General features: G+C 42.5%; 3 protein-coding genes across 4 annotated transcripts; 2 read left to right on the top strand and 1 right to left on the bottom strand.

Annotated features, from left to right (window-relative positions):
• Positions 1-1,163: 1,163 nt before the first annotated feature.
• trmt10c (tRNA methyltransferase 10C, mitochondrial RNase P subunit) lies at positions 1,164-3,304 on the bottom strand. Its single transcript, XM_028576456.1, has one exon. It carries the CDS (start codon positions 2,868-2,870, stop codon positions 1,281-1,283), a length of 1,590 nt encoding a protein of 529 aa, XP_028432257.1. The 5' UTR covers positions 2,871-3,304; the 3' UTR covers positions 1,164-1,280.
• Positions 3,225-4,648, top strand: txnl4b (thioredoxin-like 4B). The gene is made up of 3 exons (XM_028576518.1): positions 3,225-3,551; positions 3,651-3,802; positions 4,335-4,648. Exons 1-3 carry the CDS (start codon positions 3,420-3,422, stop codon positions 4,498-4,500), a joined length of 450 nt encoding a protein of 149 aa, XP_028432319.1. The 5' UTR covers positions 3,225-3,419; the 3' UTR covers positions 4,501-4,648.
• Positions 4,649-12,977: 8,329 nt separating this feature from the next.
• On the top strand, positions 12,978-21,186 carry LOC114555588 (LIM and senescent cell antigen-like-containing domain protein 1). Of its 2 annotated transcripts, XM_028578095.1 has the most exons (10): positions 12,978-13,267; positions 14,221-14,377; positions 14,537-14,603; positions 16,420-16,540; positions 16,749-16,898; positions 17,014-17,164; positions 18,604-18,696; positions 18,807-18,855; positions 18,990-19,065; positions 20,318-21,186. In XM_028578095.1, exons 1-10 carry the CDS (start codon positions 13,239-13,241, stop codon positions 20,430-20,432), a joined length of 1,008 nt encoding a protein of 335 aa, XP_028433896.1. In that variant the 5' UTR covers positions 12,978-13,238; the 3' UTR covers positions 20,433-21,186. The 2 variants fall into 2 exon arrangements, with proteins under 2 accessions (XP_028433896.1, XP_028433905.1); XM_028578104.1 differs by lacking the exon at positions 12,978-13,267 and having other exon boundaries at positions 14,352-14,377; positions 16,449-16,540.
• Positions 21,187-21,265: the final 79 nt, after the last annotated feature.

Here is a 21,265-nt window from a genome sequence, read left to right as displayed (position 1 = left end):
AGATGAGTCAGTGTTACGTGGTGAACAGACAGTGTCTGCTTATTCAAACTTGAATATAAGGTCTTACGTGTTATTTACATAATCTTCTAATAACTCAATGTGCAAATAATGGAGCAAACGGGCTGTATTGATTAGGTTTGGGCATTGTTTGGATTTTAACGATTCTGATTCCGGTTCTTACCAATTCTCGATTCAGATTTTGTTTCAGTTGAAACGGGTCACATGCCTATTTTCAGTTTGACAAGACCTTTTTCAATGTGAAATAAAGCCACACTAGAGCACTGCTTACTGTGCTCCAAGGCTGCAACACAACAAGCGCCTGGCCGCTTCCGAAACCAAAACTTGCGCATGTTAAATCGGGAAGCGACGATCGGATTTGAAACCAAATCCTCTAAATGATTCCAATGAAGAAACGATTCTACTGGAATCGTAATTCGATTTTCTCGATGCCCAACCCTAGTATTGATACGTTTTGAGTTTTGACCGGGCCGACTGTTATGGGAACACCCTCCAGGAAGTTAACAGACGTTGAGCTAATTGTACCGTTGCACGTGCTCCTTACCTGCATAAGTGATGCCGCCTCTTGTACTGCAGGGCTGTCCCCAATTTCTCGATATGATGGTGCTATTATATTGAATTAATATATTTTGTACAATGCATGCTGCAAAGGCGTTATAATATACATTGAATATTTTGGAAGTGACTACAATAGATTATTATTGTACACACTTGTGTGGTGTTAGAAAAAAATTTAAAGCAACATTTAAAAAAAAAAAAAAAAATCCAATATTTGAAATTACTATTTTTTTCTTATGTCATTCCTATTGGGTGATGTTTTTGTAATTCATTTTAAGAATGTGTTTTTTTTGCCTCAGAATACACTATGAAATGACGAGTAATGTATTGCACATGACTTTTTGCGATTTTCTAAACCCAAGTTGTATAATATTGTAGTTTACACATCTGTTTGGAAAAGTTTGCATTAATGGTGACCGTAAAAGTTAGTGAAAGCACACCATAACAAATATTTATACATCTTTTTTTTTTTTTTTCATCCATGTCAGACCAAAATAAAGACCAAAGTAGTTTCTTTAAATGTCTTGTTCTTGTCGTTTATAACCCTGCATTGGAACTGGAAGACAAAAGCAGTCCGTAAGCACCAGTGACAATCTATCACAACACTTTATTTACAACTCGTCTCAGTTTTTGACATTTCCTCAGACAGCGCTTGTAAAACAGACATGTCCTTTTTTTTATCCCAAGTTACATTTTTGTTGCCTTCACTCGTCACCCCACCACATCTTGCCTTTGCCTGGACCTTTTCTTCCCTCCATGTTGCTCTTAAATGATGTCCGTACTCTGGTTGCAGCTGGTTTGTTTTCTCTGTCACTGGGCAGTGCGGCCATTCTGTCTCTACTACTGAACCCAGACTCTTTATGGGACCGGTCAAGACTTTGGCCCGGATTTTTAAATGTCCTCTCACTATTTCTTTCTCCAGATCTTAACAACCTTTCACCATCCTGTCTTGGTCCGGGATTTGTGACTCCCCTGACCTTTTTGGTAATCTCTTTCGGTGTCTGTTGTTGGTGGAAGCCATCGTACTTCCTCTTGGGCACGAACTTCAACGCCTCCTCCCATCTCCCCGTCTCCTTGACGGTGAGCATGATGCGGATCATCTGGTCGAGAGTCAGATTTTTGGCCCCCATCTCCCAGTGGAGGAACTCATCCAGTGGCAGACGGGCTGTGGCCAGGTTCAGACGCTTGGCGTTGGCCAGTGACAGGCCTGACTGGATCGACCTGTCCACTAGAGCTCCAATGATGTAGACCTTGGAGTGGTCATACCTGCGGAGGACATTGGGGGAATCTGCGGTGAGGTATACGAGCTGTTCGCGGGGGAACAGCTCCACATGCTGTTGGTCAGAGGAGGTGATGAGCAGGCGGTCCCAGGCTTCTGCACCATATCGTTTGAGCAGCTCGCTCTGGTAGGCCCCGTCCGCCTTCAGGTTGCAAAAGTGGAGGTGGTAGGGCTCAGTGGCACGCCGATTCCACCCTTCAACCTCCATCAGCTGGGACACGGTGTTCTCTAACTCCCGCCTGGCCATGTTGGACTCATAGCTCATGTCAAACACCAGAGGCTGATCAAACAGCATGGCCTGGGCGCTCCTCCAGGCCAGGAGCTTGTCCAGGGTGCGCCCCCAGAACTGGAGGAACAATGTGTTTTTAAGTTCAGGTCCTCTCTCGTCCTCTGCATCACTGTCCCGTCCTCTTCTCGTCTCCATGGAGGCTTCCCTCTCTGCCTTCCTCTGCTGCTGCTTCTCCTTACGGGCCCTTTTGTGGCCCTCCTTGATGGCCAGGTACTTCAGGTACTTCTTCCTGGAGGACTTGGTGGTGAGCCCTGCCAGCGTCTGAACCTCTTCTTCAGTCATCTCTTGAGGTACGAGCTTCCCAGCTTGCCGCCACATTGCAACCAGATCCCGAGTGGCCTCCAGGGAAGAACTGTCCTTTAAATCACCACCTGGATCTTTGAGGTTTTCATCTTCATCACTTGCTTCCTCTTCATCGTTGACTTGCTGTTTCTCTTCTGATGCCGCTTGGGCTCTCATTACAGATTTCCATTTGTCCAGATCTAGTGTGTGCATTTGCTCAGATTTCTCTCTTTTTGGCTGGAGGGCGTCGTTCCACACTGGGGTCCCAGTACTGACGAGGCGAGCAGGGATGTGTAACGTTAGTCGGTGATGACCGGCGCTGCAGACTGGGAGAACACGGACTTGGCTTGACTTGATGACTTGCCTCTTGGTAACACAGGATGCCACAAAATGACTGCATTTACAGAGTTCATAAAACCCCTGGTTAGTGAAGAGCCGTAACATCGCGATAAAATATATTAAACTGCAGTTGTATCAGAAGTACTACAACGAGGAAGACTGTCCCTATGAATTTAAACGGAACAAAAAGTGTAATCAACGCGGTTCTCTCCGTTGTCCACCGTCATGAAAATGTAGCATCAAAGTGCCATCTGCATATTGTGTCCTAAATTGTCCCAGAGATGTTTCCACTTGTCACGGCGCTCGTGCTTGTAAAATGTTAGGAGATAGAAGGTCACGTTGTTAAAACGGTGTCACGCTGTAATGTGTCGTAGTAAAATGCCACTACATGGCATGACCATATATACAGGGCATGACACAGCTTGTGTGGTTTTAAATGTTTATCTAGCTGACCATTACACGATAATTCAACGAATACACTTTTACTGTAGCTTAAACTCCCTATGACGGGTCGATAATGATAATAACCATTTTTATTCTCAAGTCAATTGGATGTAGTTTCCAGGCGGATATTTTCACAGTGTCGCACAGCAATAATGACGTAATTTCCTCCTGTTAGCACAACAAGGGAAAGCTAACTTCTTAGCCTCGAAAATGAGTTTTTTTTTGCCTAAATTAACGTGCAAAAAAGACATAGATGAAGTTATCAAATGCGTAGCAGAGAAAGTCGTAGTTTTGAGGTTTGGGAGAGACGAAGACTCGATTTGTCTCCAGCTCGATGAGATTGTAAGCAGGATCATTAGCCAATGCAAAGAACTCATCAAACGCCTGTTAAGTGTCACGACTATTGTGCTTTTGCTAATTTGTCATTTATGTTCATTTTAGTTGTCAAAAACTGCACATGGCCTAAGCAACATGGCGTCCATCTACATTGTTGATGTGGATAAAGCTCCTGTCTACACAAGATACTTTGACATCAGTTACATCCCCTCCACTGTTTTCTTTTTCAACGGACAGCACATGAAAGTGGATTATGGGTGAGTGGACGGAGGTTACTGAGGTTGTAATTGTATGATAAGTAATATAACGATATGTATTATTCTCTACGTCAAAATGTATAAAAAATAGGACTGAAACCATATTAACGGTCTATGACTGGAACTGACGATTTTCGTTATCAATTAATATGCTGATTATTTTCTCAAATTAGTATTGGTCTACAAAATGTCAGAGAATGGTGACAAATTACCATAAATCATAATTAATAGATTATCATAATATTATGATAATCTATTAATTGTTTAAGTCATTATTAATTCAGTAATAAATAAAGTCAAATTAATCTGCAATTCATTTTCTGTTGATGGACTAATAGTCATTGTTACAACTCTACAATTAATCAATTCATTATGTAGTCTATAAAATGTGACAATGTTACAACTCATGGAGCCAACAGTCCATACCCCAAAGCTATGTAGTTTAAGAAAAGCAACACGTATTTACATTTGAGAAGCTGGCTTTTGCATATTTACCATAGTTACCAAAGATTGACCCTATCTTCGTTCTCAGCTCTCCAGATCACACCAAGTTTGTCGGCAGCTTCAAGACCAAACAAGATTTCATGGATCTGATTGAAGTCATATACAGAGGAGCCATGCGTGGGAAGATGATTGTCCAGAGTCCCATAGATCCACAAAATATTCCCAAATATGATCTCCTCTACCATGGGATTTAAAATCAACTCCTCCACTTTGCGGCCTTATTTCTTTCTGTCAGGTTGATTGACTGAAAAAAAAATAGCTTTACCTTTCAAGCCACCATCTGAAGAAGGTTTGATATTAAAGCGTCTCATGTTCATTTTCATATAGATGGCAAATGACAAAGTACATTGCTCTGTATTCCTTTTCCTCTTGCTATGTTTAAAGGTTCCCTTTGGAGGTTTGACGTTGAGGTTAATGATCTCAACGCTATAGAGCAATGTTGTTATGTGTGGTTCCCAGTTTTGTTTGCTCTAATGCACATGTCCTGCACACATTCCAGCCGGTTTCACTATCAACAGGTAACATTTAAAAAAAACACACTAATGTGAAGTCACTGTGAGACAGTGGATAAGAAGACTGCAAGCCAGTAAACATGGATGTAAACAAAACAGGTTTCAAACTTTTAAGAAAAAGGAAAGAAAATGCATTAAATATGTTTGTTAAACTTCAAAAATACACACAATTAGTCTTGGTAATGAACACAGACTGTAAACATAAACATTTGTTTGTTTACAAGAAAACTCCAATGGGCATTTTTTTTTTTTTTTTTTTTTTAAATACAGTTACTACCAATACCATAAACTGTTTACAAACATGGACTATCCATCTCCACTTCCTCCCACTGTACAAAAGTGAAGCCAAAATATTCCAGACATGGGCGCTGGCATATTTTACTTTTTGGAGCCAGAGGCTGCGCAGTAGTGATCGGGCGGTGAAGCCACGTTATCAACATCCCGCCTGACCAATTGCAAGTCAATCATGACGTTTCACCCTGTTTTTATAGCATCAAATAACTAATAAAACCTAACTTATCAGAAAATTAAACACTTAAACAAAACAACGTCATAAGAACTACCTAAAATGACAGAAACAATCTTTGGGGCAAAAATCACTTGATGTTTACTTTGGTTTTTTAGTTTAGCCCATGTCCCATCCACTAACATGAAGGGGGCGGGGATGTTATGAGCTATACTGCAGCCAGCCACCAGGGGGCGTTTGAGACGTTTGGCTTCACTTTTGGGAATTAGAGTGCAGATCTGGCCGCATTGTTCTCTCTGAGCCCGGCCCGCGTCCGACAGAGCAGTAACTGAACCCGAACCTTGCCCGACACAGTTAAAATCTCTTTTTTTTCCCTCATACTAATGACACATTTGTTTGTGTGGAAAGCCCGCTTTTATTAAGTAACTGTAGGAAGGCATTTGGAAATGTCAACAAGCGCACGTTAACACACCTACATAATAAGCCGTATAAATTTAAAATGTTCAATGCCTTATCGCGCTGATGTGACCGAGCCCGACCCGAAACCGAACATCATTTCTAAATATCTGTCCGGCTCGGTTCGGGTATCTATTCTCTATTGGGAATCTGTCAAGCCGTTCATCTTTATATACAGTCTACGATGAAGACAGGTTGGAAAGACTGAGATGTATTGACATTTTAGACTTTTCAAGATATGAGTTCCCAAAGTCAAATTTATTAACAGCAGGACATTTTTATCAGTGAAAAATAATTTGATATTTCGAAAAAAATATCTTTTGTCTCATGTTTGAATGAGACAATGTGATTTTTGATAAGGTTCTGCAACTGTATTCTGAATTTATTTATTGTAAAAATGCAGTGTCATCTTGATGTTTCCCATGGAAAAGAGCTGTATATCATCAGAGATATACAATTAATTTAATGTACATGCTCCTTTTTTGTAATAAACTTTTATATTTTATCTCAAGGCTGCTGTCCATAGCATGCAACAGGGCAAATCCCCTGGCCTTTACGGCATACCACCTGAATGGTATGCCTGAATGCTGACATTAAAATCGATGCCAAGGTACTCTCCCGTCGCCTGCAGTTTTACGTTCCATCACTGGTGCACTGCGACCAGACTGGCTTCATTAAGTCGCGCCTAGCCTCGGATAATGTCCGACGGCTGCTACATGTGATTGACGCTTCGGTGGACGTTAAAGCCCCGTTAGCTATATTATCACTTGATGCAATGAAGGCGTTCGACCGCCTCGAATGGTCCTTTTTGTAGTCAGTTTTGGAGGTGATGGGCATTGGGGAGGGCTTCATAAAATGAATTAAGGTTCTATATGCAAATCCCTCAGCGATGGTGCTTACAGGTAATCTCTGCTCCGCTTCATTTCCGATATCGAGATCCTCTCGCCAGGGTTGTCCTTTAAGCCCAAGCCTCTTTGCGCTCTCACTTGAACCCTTGGCACAGATGATTTGGCTGTCACCAGTTATAAAACCTATCACTGTTAAAAGCACAAAACATCATCTGGCACTTTATGCTGATGATGTCTTGGTCTTCCTTGAAGACCCACTACATTCTACCCCTCACCTTTTAACGATATTAGACGAGTTTGGAGCGCTCTCAGGATTTAATATTAATTGGTCAAAATCGGCTTTGTTGCCACTGAATGAGGCAGCTAAGACAACTGCTTTACCTGCGATTATTCCATCTGTTAAGCAGTTCAGGTACCTAGGTATTGATATATTCCCCTCGCTGAATCGCATTGTTAAACACAATTATACCGAGATGCTGAATGCGGTTCTGAGAGACTTGGAAAGATGAGCGAGTTTTCCTAATTCGCTACAGGCGCAAATTTCCCTTGTAAAAATGAATATATTACCCCAGATAAATTTTGTAGGTTCCATGATCCCGCTCTCTCCCCCCTGGCCTTGACCAACTGCCACTTTGCTCGTTTGAAAGCCATGATGTTTCTCTCTCCTGGGTGGACCAAATTATCTGGGTGGGCAAAGCACAGAAAGTGGAGGTAACCTTGCTCCTTATGACCTCATAAGGAGAAGATTCCAACATGTATGTTCTGTTACCTGTAACATGCTGCTGATTGTAATAAAAACATTTGATTACAAAAAAAAAATTCAAGGTAACACATTAATATACACATGATCATTCTGAGGGTGAAGTATTACTTTTAAGCCTAACCAAATGAAGAATATTTCTGCGAGCGTCAGATCACTTGAATCAGATTTACTACCTGAAGGCCACACACCCAGAACTCATCAAACAGATAATCAAAAGGTACTCCAACCACCTGCAGTATGTCAGCTTCAAGGTATGAACTGATGGTAAGGAGGAGAGAAGTTTGTGGTTAGGGGGGGTTAAAGTGATAAAAAGAAAGTGTGTAGCAAACTGAGAAAGAAATATCCATCCATCCATCTTCGTCCGCTTATCCGGTATCGGGTCGTGGGGGTAGCAGCTCCAGCAGGGGACCCCAAACTTCCCTTTCCCGAGCAACATTAACCAGCTCGGACTGGGGGATCCCGAGGCGTTCCCAGGCCAGGTTGGAGATATAATCCCTCCACCTAGTCCTGGGTCTTCCCCGAGGCCTCCTCCCAGCTGGACGTGCCTGAAACACCTCCCTAGGGAGGCGCCCAGGGGGCATCCTTACCAGATGCCCGAACCACCTCAATTGGCTCCTTTCGACGCGAAGGAGCAGTGGCTCTACTCCGAGCTCCTCATGGATGACTGAGCTTCTCACCCTATCTCTAAGGGAGACGCCAGCCATCACGCCAGGAAACCCATTTCGGCCGCTTGCACCCTGGATCTCGTTCTTTCGGTCATGACCCAGCCTTCATGACTATAGGTGAGGGAAGGAACAAAAACTGACCGGTAGATTGAGAGCTTTGCCTTCTGGCTCAGCTCTCTTTTCGTCACAACGGTGCGATAAATTGAATGTAATACCGCACCCGCTGCGCCGATTCTCCGACCAATCTCCCCCTCCATTGTCCCCTCACTCGCGAACAAGACACCAAGGTACTTAAACTCCTTCACTTGGGGTAAGGACTCATTCCCTACCTGAAGAAGGCACTCCATCGGTTTCCTGCTGAGAACCATGGCCTCCGATTTAGAGGTGCTGATCCTCATCCCAACCGCTTCACACTCGGCTGCGAACCGATCCAGTGAGTGCTGAAGGTCACAGGCCGATGATGCCATCAGGACCACATCATCTGCAAAAAGCAGCGATGAGATCCCCAGCCCACCGAACTGCAACCCCTCTCCACCCCGACTACGGCTCGATATACTGTCCATAAATACTACAAACAGGATTGGTGACAAAGCGCAGCTCTGGCAGAGGCCAACCCTCACCTGAAACGAGTCCAACTTACTGCCGAGAACCCGGACACAGCTCTCGCTTTGGTTGTACAGAGATTGGATGGCCCTGAGAAGGGACCCCCTCACCCTATACTCCCGCAGCACCTCCCACAGTATCTCCCGGGGGACCCGGTCATACGCCTTTTCCAGATCCACAAAACACATGTAGACTGGTTGGGCATACTCCCAGGCTCCCTCCAGGATCCTTGCGAGAGTAAAGATCTGGTCCGTTGTTCCACGACCAGGACGGAATCCGCATTGTTCCTCCTCAACCCAAGGTTCGACTATCGACCGAACCCTCCTTTCCAGCACCTTGGAGTAGACCTTACCGGGGAGGCTGAGAAGTGTGATACCCCTGTAATTGGCACACACCCTCTGGTCCCCCTTTTTGAAAAGGGGAACCACCACCCCGGTCTGCCACTCCTTAGGCACCGTCCCAGACTTCCACGCAATGTTGAAGAGGCGTGTCAACCAGGACAGCCCCTCGACACCCAGAGCCTTAAGCATTTCTGGACGGATCTCATCAATCCCTGGGGCTTTGCCACTGTGGAGTTGTTTAACTACCTCAGCAACTTCCACCAGGGAAATTGATGACAATCCCCCATCATCCTCCAGCTCTGCCTCTACCATAGAGGGCGTATTAGTCGGATTCAGGAGTTCCTCAAAGTGCTCCTTCCACCGCCCTATTACCTCCTCAGTTGAGGTCAACATCGTCCCATCCTTACTGTACACAGCTTGGATGGTTCCCCGCTTCCCCCTCCTGAGGTGGCGAACGGTTTTCCAGAAGCTCCTTGGTGCCGACCGAAAGTCCTTCTCCATGTCTTCTCCGAACTTCTCCCACACCTGGCACACGGCAGAGGCTGCAGCCCTTCGGGCCCTTCGGTACCCTGCAACTGCCTCCGGAGTCCTCTGGGATAACATATCCCGAAAAGACTCCTTCAGTCGGACAGCTTCCCTGACCACCGGTGTCCAACACGGTGTTTGTGGGTTACCGCCCCTTGAGGCACCTAAGACCCTAAGACCACAGCTCCTAGCCACAGCTTCAGCAATGGAAACTTTGAACATTGTCCACTCGGGTTCAATGCCCCCAGCCTCCACAGGGATGTACGAAAAGCTCCGCCGGAGGTGTGAGTTGAAAGTCTGTCGGACAGGGGCCTCCTCCAGATGTTCCCAATTTACCCGCACTACACGTTTGGGCTTACCAGGTCTGTCCAGAGTCTTCCCCCACCCCCTGACCCAACTCACCACCAGATGGTGATCAGTTGACAGCTCCGCCCCTCTCTTCACCCAAGTGTCCAAAACACACAGCCTCAGATCAGATGAAATGATTATAAAATCGATCATTGACCTTTGGCCTAGGGTGCTCTGGTACCAAGTAGACTTCTGAGCATCCCTATGTTCGAACATGGTGTTCGTTATAGACAATCCATGACTAGCACAGAAGTCCAACAACAAACAACCACTCTGGTTTAGATAGGGAAGCCGTTCCACCCAATCACGCCTCTCCATGTGTCTCCATCATTGCCCACGTGTGCGTTGAAGTCCCCCAGCAGAACTATGGAGTCCCCCACTGGAGCCCCATACAGGACTCCACTCAAGGTCTCCAAGAAGGTTGAATACTCCGAACTCTTGTTTGGTGCATATGCACAAACAACAGTCAGAGTTTTACCCCCCACAACCCGCAGGCGTAGGGAGGCGACCCTCTCGTCCACCGGGGTAAACTCCAACATAGCGGCGCTCAGCCGGGGGCTTGTGAGTATCCCCACTCCCGCCCGTCGCCTCACACCCTGGGCAACTCTGGAGAAGAAACCCCTATCCAGGAGTATGGTTCTAGAACCGAGACTGTGCATAGAGGTAAGCCCCACCAGATCTAACCGGTAGCGCTCCACCTCCCGCACAAGCTCCGGCTCCTTCCCCCACAGAGAGGTGACATTCCACGTCCCCAGAGCCAGCGTCTGCTGCCCGGGTCTGGTCCGTTGAGGCCCCTGACCTTTACTGCCACCCGTGTGGCAGCGCACCCGACCCCAGCGGTTCCTCCCACAGGTGGTGGGCCAATGGGATGGAGAGGGAGTTGCCACGTTGTTTCTTCGGGCTGTGCCCGACCGGGCTCCGTGGCAAACCCGGCCACCGCTCACTGACGAGCCCGCCATCTGGGCCTGGCTCCAGACGGGGGCCCCGGGATTCCTCCGGGCAGGGTAACTTCACCTCTTCCTCGTTGGCTCATAGGGTTTTTGAACCATTCTTTGTCTGGCCCCTCACCTGAGACCACTTTGCCTTGGGAGACCCTACCAGGAGCACACAGCTCCAGACAACACAGCCCTCAGGTTCATAGGGACACACAAACCTCTCCACCACGATAAGGTGATGGTTCCCGGAGAGAAAGAAATAGAGAAAGAATAATAGTTGGAAGATGTGTTAAGTGAACTCATCAAGGATGTTATCTGTGGACACCTTTGGACTGTGCAATGAAAGAGACCTGTAAACTATTATGTTCAGTTAAAATGGATACTTGTTGTACAGGGTGGATATTCATCCTTTTTGTGTAATTGAAAAATCTTCACCTTAATATTTCTTCTGTTGTTGCCCTCTAACCATGACCCATCATGTCTTCATTTTCTGTTTTCTTTTTCTGAAGGTCTGCAAGGCCTGACAATGGGCTGTATCATTTACTGACTTACAGTACATTTTGTTGTATAACACCATGCCATTTGCTGGGTATAAACTGCATTTGTATTCAGTGCTTAGATAGTTATTTTAATATTCAAGGATATGCCGAGGAAAGACTGCAGTATTTTATAGAGTGTACAGTGACAGTGTGTTTTCTTTTAGCTAAATATACTGAGAAGATTTATTGGAAGGTAAAAGTTTTTTCTTTTTTTTTTACATTTCCCAAAGTTCACATTAAAAATTCTTGTTTGAATATGTATTCCATGTCGGAACTATAAAAACACTGTTGCTTTAATTTGCTTTTAATTTATTATTATAGCTTTGTTTTCTTGTTTTAAGACTACACATGGCTGAAGAGAGCTGAGCTGAGTTTGATCTCTGTTCTAATATGCTCCACAAAGTTTAGTAGCATTTAGTAAACAGTGACAAACTATTTTGGGAGTGAGGTTTCTTTTGGTGGATCCAACAAAAATACCAAAAATGTGTTATTTTTCTTTAGATTCTTATTTTTTTTTCTATAACACGTTTTATAGCCCTTTAGAACTCTTGTGTGCCTCCTACAGAGCTCTTATCCTCTGCCCTAACGGCTCACAGAAAACATTTTATTGGTCAAACACTGCACAAATATCTTGTGTCAAATGTATAGATACTATATACAGTAAAAAATAGGCAAAATATAAGTCATGTTACTAAGTGGAAAAATACACCTCTACACAGGAAAAACTGTCAGTCGCAAGGATTACATTAAAACTTCAAACATCTCTGTGAGGAAATTGGATCATTACAGGGGAAATAAATACAGTGTAATACAAGCAGAGTGCTTTCCAAGAAGGTATATAAACAACAGTTAACATGAGGACATCATAAAAAATAAGCACAAGCAAGAGAGGACACATTCAAATAATAGGTCTATTAAGTGAAATCAGATATAAGACATAACTCAGTGGGCACTTTGAATGAGATGATTGAATGAGATTTAGTAGCTTTGTCAGCCTCCCCACACAGGCGTTTTCACTTGTTTTGATTAATTTGACCTCATGACAGTGATGACATACTGTGCCGTCTATACTTTACTGACTGAATCTCCCTGTAGGCATATTGTATACAGGAATGCTACATCTATGCAATATGTAATTACTTCACTGAATGCTTCTTGTGGCAGTGGGTGTGAAGTTTTAATAGTTGTGATATGCTTTCAATCATTGTTCAAGCTATAATCATTTTAAAAAAGAAATAATGTATCAAATGACAACATGAAAACAGTGTGACTTGTTTTACCTCTGATGAGTTGTTTTTGGATTACATGGCGTAAGCTGACCTCAGCAAACTCCCATCACATGTATTCTGTTAGTTGCAGTGTTTAAACAAGCAACGTCTTTATTTAATTCGAAACATAAAGACAAGATTTAAATGCATGCACATATCAGAATTTTGTCTCTTTAGTAAACGGGTCCTAATCCATCAGCAGGCTGTGTGGATGTCTAGGAACATCTAGCTATACACCACATATCCTATGTGACTCTGTCTTGGATATTGGTAAGAAAATATGGAGGATATAAAATAAGAAACATACAGTGCATTCATGTACGCTATGTATTTTAGATATGCCCATATCCCATTTTTGTATGGACATTTTTGTATAGACTGTTTTCCCGCGGATGATCCAGTATTACGGCTGTTTAAAATCCATACTATTCAAGGGCAGTTTGGTGTAAGAGCAGATTTAGAAAGAAAGTTGATGATCAAGGATAACATGGACACTCCCCAAGTGGGTCGCCTGAACGGCACGGCACAGTTCTGCTGGTAGGGGGCGACACGGCGTAAGACGAGTCTGTTCTGCTTACCACTGAGAACTTTGGCAACAGCGAAAGGAATTAGCTAGCACACCTATTAGTGTATTAGTTTCTAAAACTGTCGTGATCGGCGGTGATGCTGGGGGTGGCTGGAATGACGGGCAGGTAAGATTATTAGCAAACATACACAACCGCTAATTTCAGCCAGCAAGCCAAAGCTAACGTCACATTAACATGCCAACGTAACCATTGGGGTAAAGTTAGCTAGCTAACCGCTTAGCTAGAATAGATGCACCCTTTTTAAGGCACCAGCAAATAAGTTATAATCAATTCATATCTTGGTCCAGTTTAAATGTTGTCACTGTTGATACATTATAGCTGGTTAACTAACGATATGCGAAATAATGGTAACGTTAGTGTTCTTAGGTTATTTCCCATATTGGAGCTAACTATAAGATTAGCATGCTAACGTTAGTTAGCTGTTTTAAGTTAATGGTTTTGAATTCTCAACATAATGCGAGTTATTAGTACTCACTGCACCTGAACTCTAACGTTAACCATACATGTTATAAGCTTTTAAGCTAGCTAGGTGTGACCGTGATTGATTTGAAGTTACTAAAAGACAGCAACTAACGTTAATGCATGGGGAAATGATCAACTTTAAACATTAATTCACGTTACGTTTCCTTGGTTTAGCTAGCTAACGTTATTGTTGTTTTAGTTTTAAACTTAATTTTAACATAAGTATGTTCCACACTAAGCCATCATTGCCCTTTAACTTAATTGAACCAACGGCATAGCTAGTATTAAACTGTGTGTGTGTGTGTATTTGTCTGCACGTCGTCTCTCAGCTAGGTTTGAGTACCTCTATTCCTTTACCAAATTAGGCGATGGCTGTGCAGTGAGTAATGGTGTTAGTGAGTTCCTCAGCTGATTCACATATTATTCCCCACTCTGCATGGTGACAGCTGCTGAAACAATCAGTTAATGTAGGAGTTGATGTGGGAAATGATAAACATTGGTGCAGCCCTGCATCCCAGCTTTTTGTCAGCCTAACATTTCTCAGTGACTCTGGGGAAGTAATGTACTAATATGTATTTTCTTGTCTCATGCAACAGCATTGCTAATGCCTTGGCCAGTGCGGCCTGTGAGCGATGTAAGAGTGGCTTTGCTCCAACTGAGAAGATTGTCAACAGTAATGGAGAGCTGTACCATGAGCAGTGCTTTGTGTGTGCTCAGTGTTTTCAGCAGTTCCCAGATGGACTCTTCTATGAGGTAGTGCACTCGAATACTCACAGTAAAACACATCACAAATTAACACAATGATGAGCCATACTTTATGCACTGCATGTGTGGTGATGATTTATCTGGTACTCTTTTATATAGAGAATGTTTCTCTTAAGTGAAGGAATTTCAATCTTCTTCTCTTCACAGTTTGAAGGAAGAAAATATTGTGAGCATGACTTCCAGATGCTCTTTGCCCCTTGCTGTCACCAGTGTGGTGAGTGTTATAGGGCCTCATTTGTTCATTTAGGGCCTGTCCAGATCTAGTATTTGTGGGTTTGTGTGGACCCCGAAAAGACTAGTGACAACATAGTGTAATGAATAAAGTATATATTCTTCAGTATATATAACATGCCCTGGATTTATTTCAGTTACCCGGCTTCACCTAACCTAACAACCGCGGTCCCGCATAAGCTTTGTCACGACGGTGGTTAACTAGTTCAATCAACCCATGGTTTCCAATCCAGCGGCGCGCGCTCGCGCATGTTCACATAAAAGAGGCGGTGTTTGCACAGCATGACCAATCACAAACATCTACCAGAGCTGCATATTTTACATAAGAGCAAACTATAATTCTACATAACTATGAAGAACACAGACATGGTTTTACAGGTAAAACATAATCCAGTCGCTGCTTCCTCAAACAGGAAGGAAAGCTGGCAAAAAAAAGCCATCACTTCTGTATATCACTTCCCCATCAGTCAAGCACAAGATCTGACCATAATTACACTTGTGCTTTCCATAAACTGCCGTTGCTTTAGCCTATTATTTCAGTTGCAACCCTGGCAGTCGTAAGCGATCGTGAGAGAAAATAAAAAAAATATATAAAAACATAAATCTAACCAATGTGCACATTGGCAACACAAGAAGCCAATAAAATAGCAATATACTTTATTACCTCTAGTGAAAATCTATATCTTTAATAAAAATACCCATCATGGAATGTTAACGGGGTTGTCGGTCTCTAAATGTTTTAACTTTTCAAGCTCCACCTGATCTTCTAAGAACGGTGACACCGTTATCAATAGAGTATTGATTGGTCAGTAGGCGGTGCTTTAACACCGGTTGAGCTCTAATTTCCAGCGTAAGTTACCACGGCAATTTAACCCGGTAACAAGTGATCCACCGTCGCGATACACAAAACCCTGGGTTGAACCTGAAGTTACCTCGTTTTGTAGTACAGGCCTCAGGTGCTAGAATAAATCTCAGGTGTGCCTCACATGATTATTTATGATTAGACTTCCTGCTTACATCTGTTTTCATTTGCGGGAGATGGGACAGGACTTAACAATATGGCCAGAGAAGGGATTGTTTTGGCTTTTCGGAATTTGTGTAGGGTTGAACTTGAAACCCTTGCCTAGTTGTTTGACAATGGTGTATACAGGTATGTGTGGGAGGTTTGTCAGACATAAGCACATTAAAATGTTTATTAAGCATTCATTTATTGCCATCACTGTGTGCTCGCCACACCAGTGGTTCCCAAATCCTTTCTGTTGGTCCCCGTTTTGCCTTTGGATCGTTGTCTGCTCAACGTTTATCCGACAGACCTTTCACAAACCGCTCCATGCTTAGCAAGCACTGTATACCAAAGCATCTAGCCTTTACCATATCTCCCCACACAGTTTGGGAATCACTGCACTACAGTACATATGTGAATGTAAGCATCCCTGACCTCCATATCTTGTTTAAGAAATCAGATCCCCTATTCATTACTTTTAATTCTAACTTCCCACTTGTGTTTGGATCACCCAAGATGCATTTTAGTGCTACGTAAGCTTATTTTAATACTGCTTGACTGTGTCCAAGGGGAGACAGTATGCTCTAATTAAATTAAATGGACAATTAAAATGCATTCAACATTAAAGTGTCACTTTGAGAACACTATAGGATGCACTGTAGTGTATTGTAGTAACACCAGGACTCTATAATGGAGTGCTCATTAGAAACTACTGTACAGTACCCAAAAATAGCATCCATCAAAGTCAAACTTAGACTTGTCTCAAACTGATCTCTCACTTATGGATTTCCCTTAGGGGAGTTCATCATTGGTCGTGTCATTAAGGCCATGAACAATAGTTGGCACCCTGACTGCTTCTGCTGTGACATTTGTCAGGCTGTGCTTGCAGACGTGGGGTTTGTCAAAAATGCTGGCAGGTAAGTATCTCATCTTATTACAGTCTTAATATAACACTATGACAGCCTGTAAAACAGGTGGTTACACACACACTTCAAGCTGCTGACTCCCTTATGCATTTTAACAAATAATGGAATTTTGAGCAGCTGTGACAGAGTATGTCAAAACCTCATATAATACGTAGACTTTCTTGACAGCCCTACATTTTGTTCTCCTATTTTACCTCAGGCACCTCTGTCGACCATGCCATAACCGCGAGAAAGCTCGTGGCCTGGGCAAGTATATTTGCCAGAAGTGCCATGCCATCATTGAGGAGCAGCCACTGATCTTTAAGAATGACCCATATCACCCTGACCACTTCAACTGCAGCAACTGTGGGTCAGTCTTCCCACTCCGCCCTGGTTTTTAGCACAGAAAACACTCTTCAGAATATATTTCAGGACCACATGAAAAAATATCTTTATTGTGTTGTTCAATGTTTCTCTGTCCGCAGGAAAGAATTGACAGTTGAAGCCAGGGAACTCAAGGGAGAGCTCTTCTGTTTGCCCTGCCACGACAAGATGGGTGTACCAATCTGTGGCGCCTGTAGGAGACCTATTGAGGGGCGTGTTGTCAATGCCATGGGCAAGCAGTGGCATGTGGAGGTTTGTCAACATAAATGAGACTATAATCCACTGGATGCAGTGTTACATTCCTGTATTTGATATTTTGTTTGGAAAGAAGTAAGGACAGGCAAGTGTAACTGATTTAGACATTATCTCTCCATTGAGTTGCCAACTTGATGTGTCCAAATTCCCAGAGAGAGGTACATCAAGGGGCAAATTAAATAATTGAGAAGTAGTAACAAAATCATGTGGCATTTATTCAGGCAAAACCTAAATTGAGTATAACAAGTGTTTCTGTAAAATTCTTCAACACTTTGTAAGTTGGACTAAAGGGAGTAGGCTTCAGAAAGACCACTGACAGGTTAATAATAGTGGACAAATGTCATGCTGATCAACTTTAATGGTTGATATATGTATGTAAGGCCTTCACACAGAAGCAGAATAAAAATCTAGAATACATTTCACATTTAGTTACCATTACTTATGCATATGAATTCATTAAATAAACCACTTTAGTACCAAAACACTGTTAACAAGCCACATTGAGGCAGTAGGAACGATGTGAGCACTTTTAAGTAAGATTATTTCTCTTGAGGCAGAGCACAGCAGATCAAGTTGTGTGTCTGGAGGCTGCTTATACTGTTCACAAGCTCTATCAACACTGTACAGCAGTTGATTTAACGCTAAAGACAGTCATTAGCTGAAATTAATCTGGTAGGCGCCAGACAAGTAGAACTAATTAAAAAAAGAAATAACACTGTGGGAACCTATAGAAATATTACAGTTGTTTCTTGGCACTGGTTGGCTAAATGTGATTTACAAAAACAGGATTACAACAGTGACATGTCTCCATAGGTCAAGCCTGTAACTTTTAAAGCCATTTGTAAGTACACATATTCATGTAATATTCAGACTGATCTCATAAAGTGGCGCGTGACACGCCAATTCGTATGCCATTTTGGCGTGTTATCAAGACGCATAATCTCTTTTTAGCGTATCTATCAACGCCGCTTGGCCTCCGTTGACCTACATTACGTGTGAATTATTGCCGTAGCGAGTAGTATGAAAGGATGTAAGTCTGCGGATGGGTAAAACGCAGGACTTTCACCCAGGAGAGCTGGGATCGCGTCCCACGTGTGGCATTTATCAACAGTTTTTTTTTTTTTTTCAAATATAAAGCCTTCCCCAATGTTCTTTTCCTAAACCCAACCTTTTTTTTTTTTTGGCGATAGCACGGCACGTTCTCGCGATAACACGTGGTGGGTATGTTTACATCCGCTGTATACAGCGTAGATCTACACGTGGATAGCTCAAAACGCGTACAGATAACACGCCATTTGGCTTTAGGAAAGTGGCGTGTATGTTTATGCAAAGTCATGATGCCGTGTTGTAATATTCATGTTGTGTTGGCACCTGCTCCTCCAGTCAGTTTCACACGCCTTCACATTTCCCTCAGCGACATTTGTTTTTGTTTACAGCATTTTGTGTGTGCCAAGTGTGAGAAGCCTTTCCTCGGCCATCGGCATTACGAGAGGAAGGGATTGGCTTACTGTGAGACTCATTATAACCAGGTAAGAGACGAGAGCCAAGCAAAATAATGGCTGTGGAGGACGTGACGCACATTATAATGTTAGCAATGTTTGCTGTATAAAAACTCAATCTCTGTTTCTCTGTTATCAAGCTCTTCGGCGATGTGTGCTATCACTGCAACCGTGTGATTGAAGGCGATGGTGAGTATCACTATAATAAAGCGCATATTCAGTAACGTTTTTATATATATTTTTTTTTACATAAAATGTCACTTGAACCACAACCGTTGTATGTTCATAATATCCTTTTTTTTCCCCTTCTGTGAACCCCTCAGTGGTGTCTGCTCTCAACAAGGCTTGGTGTGTCAGTTGTTTCTCATGCTCCACCTGCCACACAAAACTAACTCTCAAGTAAGTGATGTTCATTAATAGCATCTTTTCCTAACGTACTGTAATGTACACTACTGCCAGCTGATTGTTGTTTTCCGTAACCCTCCTACTTAACCCCTACTTTGGTGTCCGTCTTAACACTTGTCTTTGTGTATTTCACTCTCCTACTACAACTCTTCCCTCTTTGGCTCTTTTCCTCCAATTTCTCCTCTTACATGCTTCACCTCCCGCCTATGGTAACTCAGAGATAAGTTTGTTGAAATTGACCTGAAGCCGGTATGCAAGCACTGCTACGAGCGCATGCCTGAGGAGCTGAAACGACGCTTGGCTCGGCGTGAGCGTGATGCCAAAGACCGCAAGAAAAAAGCCGCTGTCTGTCTGTAGTGTGGTTATTGTTCACAACTCACCACTCCATCCTTGGTTGGTGCTATCACTACCTTCTTCTTTTTTTGTGGTGTTACTTGTTTGACAGTATGGCATGATGTCATTATTTCTCATGTATTTTGTAAAGTAAAACCAACACCCTGCAATTGTTTTGTGTTAATGGAGTTTGTGCAAAACTGCTATAGTATACATTTATATCAAACACAAGTTTGCCTTTACTGATGCTTATCAGTAGGGCTGCAACTAACCATTCTTTTCATTATTGAATAATCGGCTCAAGTAATGGGTTAGTTGTTTGGTCTAGAACATGTCAGAAAATAGACGTCCAAGGTGACAACTTCAAATGTCTTGTTTTGTTCCTTTGGTCTAACGTCCATGATGTTCTGTGCATATTCTATCAAATTGGTGAAGATGTTTTTTCCATTTCGGTGTGTTTTGGCTTATTGCATGTGTTTTCTTAAGTTGCAGTGCATCGAGCTCTCAGGGCCACTGTATTTTTTTTAAATTTTTGCTTAAACGATCTGTCGATCAACTTATCGCTTAATCTAATAATTGACTCGGCTTGATTTATGAGAAACTTCTACTTCCCTCAAGCTTTATTTTTTGTAATTGCCGCCTTGCACTAAACGACAAACCTGCACGATAATTTCAATGGTATCCAAGATAATTCAGAAGATGGGATGTTACCTTCTAAAAGTACGGCCCTAATGTTAGTATTATTTAAAGTGAAGAGATTGTGACCTTTAAATAAATTTGAACCTGCAGTGATGATAATATTTAGATAAAAAAAAAAGAATACATGTGGGAGGGAAATCTGAAAGGTTAATATTGGCAGACTAATAATTAGATGACATATTTATATTGACATGGTCTTTCTTCCCCTTTGCAGGAACAAGTTTGTTGAGTTTGACATGAAGCCTGTTTGTAAAAAGTGTTATGAGAAGTTTCCTCTGGAGCTGAAGAAAAGGCTCAAGAAGCTAGCTGAGTCCTTGGGACGCAAGTAAACTGCTCCTGGCCAAACAACCTGGAAGTGTTCCTCCGGTGTCTGTGATGGTAAAACAGCCAGGACGAATAACAACATAAGGACCCAGCGTTATACCAGAACATCAAGATTAGTCCTTTAAATGGGATCCGATTTAAAAAAAAAAAAAAAAAAAAAAAAAAAAAAAATAAATCTAAATCTATATCACTGTGGTGTTGTCATAAAAGGGGACTGTTCGCAGATTCCTTTTTGTTTTGTTTTTATATGCAAATGTTAATTTTTTTTTAAACATTCCTAAATTGTCCAAATTAGTTTTTCTCTCTAGAAAAGATGTGTTGTCCCAGTTTGACTTTACCATGAGCATGATTGCAAATGGCTGTCTAAAATGTTCTTTAATTTGAAAAGATTGCTGTTTGACATTATATTGAATTACACGTGTGCCTTGAATATATATAAACTATGTGTCTTAAAATGCATATTATGGTTAAAATGTGACTTACATGCAGTTATAATAGTTATGCCTTAATATACCCCAAATCGGAATGCCTTTTCACCTTTGAGTTTTTAATACCTCAGAATGAATAATTTACAAAGCATCCACTGTATTCTTTAGGATATTGTAATGATGTCTCCTCTGACATGAAAAAATGAAATAACATGTTTCAAGAAAAACTTAGATATGAGCTATCACTGGGAGCAAGGCTTATGTACAAACCATTAAGTGTTAATGAATCCACTGGATATGGTTAATATAATAAATATCAGATGGTGATTAACTGGTGCCTCCTGTCATTTTCTACTAGCCTGGCGTGGCAGGTAAACATTGTATTGAAAGAATGACTCCATGACTGCCAA

The sequence above is a fragment of the Perca flavescens genome, chromosome 1 (assembly GCF_004354835.1).
Source record: "Perca flavescens isolate YP-PL-M2 chromosome 1, PFLA_1.0, whole genome shotgun sequence".
NCBI classification, from domain to species: Eukaryota; Metazoa; Chordata; class Actinopteri; order Perciformes; family Percidae; genus Perca; species Perca flavescens.
The sequence above is the reverse complement of the archived record's forward strand: the minus strand, read 5'-3'. Positions and strand labels throughout refer to the sequence as shown.

Excerpts from the sequence above, each read along its gene's own strand:
- trmt10c (XM_028576456.1), bottom strand. The coding sequence starts at position 2,870 with ATGTTACGGCTCTTCACTAACCAGGGGTTTTATGAACTCTGTAAATGC.
- txnl4b (XM_028576518.1), top strand. The coding sequence starts at position 3,420 with ATGAGTTTTTTTTTGCCTAAATTAACGTGCAAAAAAGACATAGATGAA. Across the intron at positions 3,552-3,650 it reads GTCTCCAGCTCGATGAGATT|TTGTCAAAAACTGCACATGG; the intron begins GTAAGCAGGATC and ends TGTTCATTTTAG. Across the intron at positions 3,803-4,334 it reads CACATGAAAGTGGATTATGG|CTCTCCAGATCACACCAAGT; the intron begins GTGAGTGGACGG and ends CTTCGTTCTCAG.
- LOC114555588 (XM_028578095.1), top strand. The coding sequence starts at position 13,239 with ATGCTGGGGGTGGCTGGAATGACGGGCAG. Across the intron at positions 14,604-16,419 it reads CCCTTGCTGTCACCAGTGTG|GGGAGTTCATCATTGGTCGT; the intron begins GTGAGTGTTATA and ends GATTTCCCTTAG. Across the intron at positions 18,697-18,806 it reads GTGAGACTCATTATAACCAG|CTCTTCGGCGATGTGTGCTA; the intron begins GTAAGAGACGAG and ends TCTGTTATCAAG.